The sequence below is a fragment of the Stigmatopora nigra genome, chromosome 8 (genome assembly GCF_051989575.1).
Source record: "Stigmatopora nigra isolate UIUO_SnigA chromosome 8, RoL_Snig_1.1, whole genome shotgun sequence".
NCBI classification, from domain to species: Eukaryota; Metazoa; Chordata; class Actinopteri; order Syngnathiformes; family Syngnathidae; genus Stigmatopora; species Stigmatopora nigra.
In genome coordinates, this window is record NC_135515.1 from 14,266,697 (window position 1) to 14,276,667 (window position 9,971).

The 9,971-nt window shown below is 43.6% G+C and overlaps 1 protein-coding gene and 1 pseudogene across 3 annotated transcripts in view; both read left to right on the forward strand.

The window, feature by feature from the left end:
- myo18ab (myosin XVIIIA b) overlaps positions 1 to 8,906 on the forward strand; it is a 154,347-nt gene extending 145,441 nt beyond the window's left edge. For all 3 annotated transcript variants that reach the window (XM_077722067.1, XM_077722068.1, XM_077722070.1), the window contains 2 exons: positions 3,985 to 4,107; positions 8,254 to 8,906. In XM_077722067.1, the coding sequence (XP_077578193.1) occupies positions 3,985 to 4,107; positions 8,254 to 8,314 (184 nt within the window). In that variant the 3' untranslated portion in view covers positions 8,315 to 8,906. The remainder of the gene's footprint in view (positions 1 to 3,984; positions 4,108 to 8,253) is intronic.
- On the forward strand, positions 5,149 to 7,896 carry LOC144200582 (uncharacterized; annotated as a pseudogene).
- Positions 8,907 to 9,971: the final 1,065 nt, after the last annotated feature.

The following is a 9,971-nucleotide window of genomic DNA, read 5'->3' on the forward strand; positions in this document are numbered from 1 at the left end:
CTGCCTCGTCTCGTTTCTGGCCGGCGCGGACGCCCGCCGGATCGACCTCAGCCTCGTCTCGTATCCGGCCTGCGCGGACGCCCGCCGGATCGACCACAGCCTCGTCACGTTCTTGGCCGGCGCGGACGCCCGCCGGATCGACCACAGCCTCGTCTCGTTTCTGGCTGGCGCGGACGCCCGCCGGATCGACCTCAGCCTCGTCTCGTTTCTGGCCGACGCGGACGCCCGCCGGACCGACCACTGCCTCGTCTCGTTTCTGGCCGGCGCGGACGCCCGCCGGATCGACCACAGCCTCGTCTCGTTTCTGGCCGGCGCGGACGCCCGCCGGATCGACCTCAGCCTCGTCTCGTTTCTGGCCGGCGCGGACGCCCGCCGGATCGACCTCAGCCTCGTCTCGTTTCTGGCCGACGCGGACGCCCGCCGGACCGACCACTGCCTCGTCTCGTTTCTGGCCGGCGCGGTTGCCCGCCGGATCGACCACAGCCTCGTCTCGTTTCTGGCCGGCGCGGACGCCCGCCGGATCGACCTCAGCCTCGTCTCGTTTCTGGCCGGCGCGGACGCCCGCCAGACCTGCCACTGACTCGTCTCGTTTCTGGCCGGCGCGGACGCCCACCGGATCGACCACAGCCTCATCTTGTTTCTGGCCGACACGGACGCCCGCCGGATCGACCTCAGCCTCGTCTCGTTTCTGGCCGGCACGGACGCCCGCCAGACCTGCCACTGACTTGTCTCGTTTCTGGCTGGCGCGGACGCCCGCCGGAGCGACCTCTCCGTCTGTTCTTGGGTTGGTGTGGAAGACCACCGGACAATTCTAGATCTCCCACCCTCCCTGCTTGTTCCCGTTTTTCATGTTGTAATTGACCTTGGGACGTCTAGAATCCGTCCCTTAGAGGGGATGTACTGTCAGGAGTGGCTGGATTGCCTTTCCTGGCATGACGTCACGATAACTATCAGCTGTCACTAATTACGTGATTAGATTATTTTTGGTATTTAAGCATTATGATTTTCTGTGGACGCCGTCGGATCGTCTGGTTTAGTTCTGGTTTCGTTTCCTGTTAATCCTCGTAGTCTTTGCTGTTTCCATTGACGCCACGCCGCATGTACTTTTCGTTTGTAATGAGTGGTCAAGCCAAGTTATTGAAGTTATGTTACCCCGTTTATTAAATCAACCTACAAGAGCTACAGATCTGCCTCACCTTTCCATTTACTTCGGCGACTCTGCATCTGGGTTCAACTTCCCCTACGATCGCGTCGCACTACGCGGCGAGATCGTAACACTCTTTACATCTCTGTCTCTCTCTCTTTACATCTCTGTCTCTCTCTCTTTACATCTCTGTCTCTCTCTCTTTACATCTCTCTCTCTCTTTACATCTCTCTCTCTGTCACTCTCTTTACATCTCCCTGTCTCTCTATATCTCTGTCTCCCTCTCTCTCTTTACATCTCTCTCTCTTTACATCTCTCTCTCTTTACATCTCTCTGTCTGTCACTCTCTTTACATCTCCCTGTCTCTCTATATCTGTCTCTCTCTCTCTCTATACATCTCTCTGTTTGTCACTCTCTTTACATCTCCATGTCTCTCTATATCTCTGTCTCTCTCTCTCTCTTTACATCTATCTGTCTCTCTCTCTCTTTGTCTCTCTGCATCTCTCTCTCTCTCTCTCTCTCTCTCTCATTGCACCTCTCTCTCTTTACATCTCTCTGTGTCTCTACCTCTCTCTCTTTACATCTCTCTGTCTCTCTACCTCTCTCTCTTTACATCTCTCTGTCTATCTCTTTACATCTCTCTGTCTCTCTCTCTTTTTACATCTCTCTGTCTCTCTCTCTCTTTCCATCTCTCTGTCTCTCTCTCTCTTTACATCTCTCTTTCTCACTCTCTCTCTCTTTACATCTCTCCGTCTCTCTCTTCTTACATCTCTCTGTCTCTATCTCTCTTTACATCTCACTGTCTCTCTCTCTCTCTTCACATCTCTCTGTCTCTCTCTCTCTTTACATCTCTCTGTCTCTCTCTCTTTTTACATCTCTCTGTCTCTCTCTCTCTCTTTACATCTCTCTGTCTCTCTTTACATCTCACTTTCTCTCTCTCTCTCTCTCTCTCTCTCTCTTTACATCTCACTGTCTCTCTCTTTACATCTCTCTGTCTCTCTCTCTCGTTCTGTCTCTCTTGTTCTGTCTCTCTCTCCCTTTATATCTCTCTGTCGCTCTCTCTCTTTACATCTCTCTGTTTCTCTCTCTTTACATCTCTCTGTCTCTCTCTCTTTACATCTCTCTGTCTCTCTCTCTCTTTACATCTCTCTCCCTCTCTCTATCTCTCTCTCTCCCTTTTTCTATCTCTCTCTCTATCTCTCTCTCCCTTTCTCTATCTCTCTCTCCCTCTCTCTATCTCTCTCTTTACATCTCTCTTTCTCTCTCTATTTACATCTCTCTGTCTCACTCTCTCTTTACATCTCTCTCTCTCTCGCTCTCTTTGCATCTCTCTCGCTCTCGCTCTCTTTACATCTCGCTGTCTCTCTCTTTTCACATGTATCTGTCTCTTTTCATCTCTCTGTCTCTCTCTTTACATCACTCTCTCTCTCACTCTCTCTGTCTCTCCCTCTCTTTACATGTCTCTGTCTCTCTTTACATGTCTCTGTCTCTCTCTCTACATCTCTCTGTCTCTCTCTCTTTACATTCCTCTGTCTCTCTCTCTTTACATCTCTCTCTCTCTTTGCATCTCTCTCTCTCTCTTTGCATCTTTCTGTCTTTACATCTCTCTTTCTCACTCTCTCTTTGCATCTCTCTCTCTCTTTACATCTCTCTGTCTCACTCTCTCTTTACATCTCTCTGTCTCTCTCTCTTTACATCTCTCTGTCTCTCTCTCTCTTTACATCTCTCTCTCTCTCTTTGCATCTCTCTGTCTCACTCTCTCTCTCTCTCTTTACATCTCTCTGTCTCACTCTCTCTCTCTTTACATCTCTCTGTCTCACTCTATCTCTTTACATCTCTTTGTCTCTCTCTCTTTACATCTCTCTGTCTCTCTCTCTTTACATCTCTCTGTCTCTCTCTCTCTCTCCTCTTTACATCTCTTTGTCTCTCTCTCTCTCCTCTTTACATCTCTCTGTCTCTCTCAATTTACATCTCTCTGTCTCTCTCTATACATCTCTATGTGTCTCTCTCTTTACATCTCTCTGTCTCTCTCTCCTTACATCTCTCTGTCTCTCTCTCTTTTTTTACATCTCTCTGTCTCTCTCTCTTTACATCTCTCTCCCTTTACCTATCTCTCTCTCCTTCTCTCTATCTCTCTCTCTCTCTCTGTCTCTCTCTCTTTACATCTTTCTGTCTCTCCCTCGCTCTACATCTCTCTCTCTCTCTGATGGTGTTTTCTTTTCGCTCTGCTAATGATAATAATAATAATTCTAAGTTCTTTCTCAGCTTAACCACTTTCAACTTTGCATTCCAATTGAAATTGACAAATCTCATCTGTAAAAATTTGACTCTCTAATTGTCTCAAAAAAAATTTGTACCAAATATTGTTAATTTCTCAGTAGAGTAGAAAACGGAGGAACTCTGATGAATCGTCCTTTATTCACGTGAGAGCTACATCACCAAACTGCACTCTGAAGCAGAATATTATCTGCTGCATTTAGACATAATGTGGCCCGGTAAAGATCCTTAGTTGGGACTGGGTCATGGAGCAGTTAAGTTCTGGGTAATGTCCAAATTGTCCACAGTAGCCTCCAAGAGACATGAACAATGAAGTAGATATCTGAAAGGGGCTTCGTGTTTTAAGTCTGTGTAACCTATTTTGGGCCTGTGCAATAACTATTTTTGACATGGTTGTAAGTGTTGCCTTTAATACTGCAGAAATAACACTGCTTTGAATGCTTAATTGTACTATAATGGACAATGTAATATTTTCGTGAAAGGATTCTCTTACTCTCTGAGCAACGTTTTGTTAATTTTCCTCTTTGATTCTTTGTGTGTCTATATATTATACTAAACATTAGTCAAGGGGACTCAGGCTCTGAATCTGAAGTGGAGTGTCACATGGATGGGGTGAAATCCTGGTTGTCCAAAAACAAGGGATCTGCCAAGAATTTTCCAGATGATAGCAGCCTGAAGAGCTCCAGGTCAGTAGAAAAGCAAGAATGTGACATTACTACTGTTTTTATATCTATTCAGTCTGCTTTTGACGTCAGATTCTCACTGACATTCACTGCGCATTGAGCCTCTCTACCCCCTCAAAGCGTGTTCTGAAAACCTTTTTATATTATTATAATTAGTATTCCTCTTGTTATGTACTTTGGCAGCCTTAATGCCTCTGTTGGCACGAGCTGTGCTGTAGAGTGCCTGTAGATGCAAAAGAGGGTAATGTGGTCAAATGATAAGGAATGGAATGAAGAAAATACCTAGTTTAAAGGTGTCATATAAATTACATTATAAAGTTCAATAAGCAGGATAACACAGAAAAGTAATTGTTAATTGCCGTAGGATGTGCGTGAATAGCTCACTACATACAGCAACTTTCCCTGCTGCTTTGTATCTTTCTTAAATCAACTTGCACACCAATGTGGTCAGTGGCACATTATTTAGACAGCGACCACACCATTATGCCACTTTCATTTTTTACTTTAGTATCCTGTTTTTGTTTTAACTATTTTTTCTCTTCAATTGTTTTTGTCGTATGGAATTTCCAATGTGGTCTCTCAAGATTGGTGATAGGTCTGAAAATACAACTTCAGGAGCAGGCTAAGAAAGAGTGAGATCAATTTAAATAGGAAATAGGTTTATTACCAGACTGAAAAGTGGACAGTGAGAGCTCGAACAGTGGAGTCCTGTTCAGCGCGATGTTCTTGCTACTCTAGTCGAATGACCAGTGTCTTAAATACAGGCAAAACTGACAGTTGTCACTAGGACTTTTGACAGATACGTTTCAGCCATTTGCAGGGCAAAAAGTAATTGATCAATGTCGGACAGTTGAGTATTTGTGCTGACATGTCAACCCAATCACAAGACTAGGATTGATTATTCAGTCGGACAGCTGGGTGTTTATGCTGACATGTCAGCCATAAGGATGACTACGATGCTGTTATACTCACAAAAACTAATACAATATGAACTAGCAATTGCAAAGATACTTTGTCTTATCTTACAGTTGGCTATAAACTTAGATGGAAGAGAAGGCAGAGTTTAAAGATTTCTAGCCAAGTCGACCACTCTCTGTGATGAAATCTCCTAGCTATAGAAAATATTCCAATCTTGATTCTCAAGGTGACCAGGTACTCAAAGAAAAATGATTTGGAGGATACAACATCTTTCCAAAAGTCTAACTTCTAATGCAATTATCTTCAAGAGGACACCTACTTAGCCAGCTCCAGGAGAGAATCATTGGCAGTGGTTGAATTGGATGACAGAAAATCTATTATATCCCTGTCATATTCAGATACCAATAGCTGAGCCAGGAAAGGCATGGAAAGCTGTTGGTCTGATAAAGGCGCAAGTGTTTCATTCATTCGACCAAGGCAGGTCTCTACTCGCCTAGGGGTAAAGCCAAAAGATGATCCGAAATCCAGCCTAAGCTTGGGTCTTTCAAATTCCGCCGGATATCATCAAAGCACTTTACGTTTAGATAAAGCCAAACGGGAGTGTTGCTTAGCAGTGTGTCCAGCAGCCCTTTAAGCAAACGGTCTGGTAGCCACAGTCCTGGTCAAGCTAATTCGCACGTAGCTGCCGTCTGAGTGAGTTTGTATCTGACATGGATGATAGCAGAGGTGTGGCCTTCACTGAGCGCTCATCTTTCAGCCAATCTTCCATTGGCCGCAGGGTTTCCATGCCACCACAATTGGCTCAATCAGTTGCAGACATAATCGTAGTCACAGAAACACCTCTACGAGGGGGTCTAAGAAGAAGCATCCAAAGAAAGAAAAATTGGCATCTTCATCATCAGACTCTGGGTCTGGCTCGAACTCGAGTGCCTCCACCATTTCCTACTGCAGCCCTAGTCATGTAAGGAAAGCCCGATCTCACAAGGTTGCCAGCACGGAGAAAGAACAGGATCGGCCTGACACATTCAACAAAAAAGACAAGGAATGAGGAAGGCGGACAGCCTTATAATGAAGTATTTATAACAGACAGACAGTGAATGAAGTCGTCATTAGAGCAGTTTGTGGACGGTTGGTTAAGAAGTTCTCAATCCTGCAGCAGATGGAAGAGGATAGTCCAAGGTGGGAGAGTTTGTCAGCCAGAATGTCGGGTATTATAGTGTTGAAGGCTGAGCTATAGTCAATGAAAAGCCTCCTCACATAGTTCCCATGGTGCTCCAGGTGGCTCAGTGCTCTGTGTAGAGCTGCAATGATGGCGTCCTCAGCGGTCCAGTTTTCTCTATGAGCAAATTGGTGAGGGTCAACTGAGGGAGGGATTGTATTCCTGATGTGGTGGGCGACCAACTTTTTAAAGCACTTCATGATCACAGCCGTAAGTGCAACAGGCCTATAGTCATTCAGGCCGTTAATGGTTGGCTTTTTAGGGACAGGGATAATGGTGGCAGATTCCAGGCAGGATGGGATGATGGATTGTTGCAGGGTACAATTGAAAATATTTGTGAAAACCCCAGTCAGCTGGTCAGCACATGCTTTGACCACCTTCCCAGGTACACCGTCAGGGCCAGCGCCCTCCCTGGTGTTCACAGTCCGCAGTACCTGTCTCACTTCATGTTCCCGAACCTTCAGTGTACTGCTGCAAGGTGGTGGATGAGTTGAGACTGAATCCGATTTGTCAGTCTCAAAGCGGGCAAAGAAATGAGTGAGGCATCTGTGTTAACAGACACCTTATTATTGTCATTGTAATTGGTAATGTGTCGTATTCCCTGCCGCATATTCGTTGGGTTATTTTCTGTGAAGTGCTCCTCAATTTTCCTTGTATATACTGCCGTGGCTTTTTTAATGCCTCTCTTCAGGTCTGCTCAGGCAGCGCTGTATTGTAACTTGTCCCCTGACCTCAAGGTTACGGCATTTAATGAGTGCCTGTCTTTCACTGTTCGTCCAGGGTTTTTGGAAAAACCTGGATACGTTTATTAACAGTGACAGCGTCCATACAGTTTTTGATGTAGGAAAGTAGTGTCCGTGTAGTCCTGGAGGTTGTGGTGTCCAAAAAGTTTCCAAATGGTGCAGGAAAAACAGTCCTGCAACTGAGAAAGGGCGTCCTCAGGCCATGTTTTTGTTCTTTATTTTTAGCCTTGTTAGCTTCCGGAGTGGGTTATATGAGGGGGTGAGGGACAGGCAGAGATAGTCGGATCCAGCAAGGTGAGGGTGGGATGCGGCTATGTAAGCATGTTTGACGTTAAAATAAACATGGTCTAGACTAGAGTTTTATCTCCTCTGGTGCAAAACACTTCACATTCTCGTTAAGCTTTGGCAGAACAATCTTTAAACATGCTTTTTTTAATTCACCGGCGACAAAAAAGGTCTCCATCAGGTGGTCAAGCTGCTGTTAGTTTACAGTCGCCACCATGAGGCTAAGTTTTGTGCTAACATTACCATCCGGTGGGATGACTACCGTTATCTCCCTGGACAGAACTGCCAAGAGGTCTAAATCAGGGGAACAGTGAGTGTCAATGATCCTACTGTTGCAGCACCAGTCGTTACGTATGTACATGCAAATAGCAAACTAATTTGGAAATAAATTCTTTAAAAATCAAATAATGATATTTTCTTTTTTTCCACATTCTGTCTCCAATGGTTGAGGTTTACCTATGTTGACAATTACAGTCCTCTCTAATCTTCTCAAGTTTGAGAGCTTGCACAATTGGTGGTTTGACTAAATACTTATTTGCCGCAGTCTATTTTGTAATTTCCAATCAACTTTATGTTGGCCGGTCTCAACTTACCAAAAGGCCGTACACGGCCCGGTGGCCGCACAATTCCCAGGTCTGCTCTAGAGCTAAATGGTTAGAAAAGCATTTATTTACACGTTCAAATAATGGGGCTTCTTGTTATCTTTATGCCTCTAATACTATAATGTTAAATGTGTATCCAAATTGTTTGGCATCTTCTGAATCTGTGTATAATTGACAGTGAGCCCGAAAAGAAGAAATTTTCTTCCTTGGCCAATGTGAAGAGGGGCTTGTTTCATCACATAGAAATTGTGCTGATTGAACTGAAAATCTATTTTCACCAACTCTATGAATAATACATTAATGATTTGGTTACTATGAATCCTCAGAATGTACATTTGAGCACTATAAACTACTTACTAACATTTAGAATTCTGACCTGCAGCCCCACCGACAAAACATGCTGCGGATTCGGATATGACAAAGAGGAGGAAGATGAGACTTGACGGCGCTGAAGGATCGACCTAACCCTTGATACAGATAGAGTAACCAACTGTCGTTTGGCTTTAATTGGGAACCTTTAGATCAGCGATCTTAGCTTATGTTTTTTTTTTTTTTTTGCTTTCTGAAATAACAGCTTTGCCACCTTCGGCTTGCATGCAAAGTTGATCTCATTTGTTATAATAATCGCAACAATTTTGGAGGCCACAGCTTAATATCAAAGCTGCCAATCTTCATCAACCCCATTTCAAGAGTACCCTAGTTCCATTACCAGGTTTTCCAAAGTGAATGCGATTCACACAAAATCGATATGTAATACAATTTTAAAAATAACGTACAACAATTAAATCAGACTGGTATTATGTTTTTACATTAATTGTAATATTGTGTTTTTGCAAACTATTGAAAAAGTACAGCAAAATTAAAACAAGTTTATCTTTGTGTTTGGGTCCCTCTCCATGCATTTTACGGCCAGTAATTCCACATGTATCTGAAGTTACACAGGCATCTTGTGAAATGTGCAAGTGTCGGTACTTTTGGAGGCGGCTTCAACATGGGATATTTTGTTGAATATGGACCAATAAACTTCTGCGAATGTTTGAGTTTCTTATTATAAGTTTCATCCAAATTGCCGTCCATTTTGCGCTTAACCTGAGAAGGCATATTGATAAGACTTACCAGTGCTGTGTACGCCTACTGCCTTTATAACAACCCCAGAAATTACAGGATTTGTTTCAAAACAAAAGCCTGCTGGTTTATTCAGCCTTAATATTACTTATTCCCCTTGTGAAAGAAAATGAAAATGTTGAAGCAATAGTGGCTACCTACACAATCGATTCCGAATGGATTGGCACGCTGAAGTCGCACGAGACGAATCATTTGTCAGAACTTGTAACTTGGAATATCCACAATGCATTCATGTCACCGGATTCACCCAGTTTACAGTGCAGTTAAATCAAATGCGGAAGTAAGATGTGTAAGCCGTAGCGATGGTGTGAATTTCAAGGTATTTAACTTGGAAATTTGGTAGTCGGCCGAAATGGTTGCTCCCAAAAGAATTTAAGTGACAATTTTTTTTATTTCCACAGTTCTGGGACCACAGTTCTGGGATGTTGTCCGCAGTCCCGTAGATTGTTACTTTTCCGGGTAAACAGCAGAAATTCCAGAGAAGTTGGCCCCTCTGTAATACAGTGGTATCTCTACTTACGAAATCAATTGGTTTTTGGACTTATTTTGTAATTCGAATATTTCGTAAGTATAGGTGCACTTTAAATGTAAATTCTCTAATTCGTTCCAAGGTCCTCACACAACTACCAACTAAAGCCTTTAAAATTGGTCAAGATGTAGTACATTTTAGACATGCCATGTGTGTGTGAGAGAGAGAGCGAGAGAGAGAATGTGCCACATTGCATTTGTATTTTTTAATCGCTTAATAAAGGGAATTCAAAACAACTAATTGATGAGAAAATGCATTTACTTCTTGGGGGATTCGTAACTTGGATCGTTTTAATTTTTTAAATTTCATAATCTGAAACGTTCGTACCTAGAGGCATTCTTAAGTAGAGGTATGACTGTATATTGGTTCCGTCACTATGTTGCAGTTTCTCTCCTCAGGTTTTCCGTAATTTTGGTATTAAATACCATTTATTTCAAGTCTGTTGA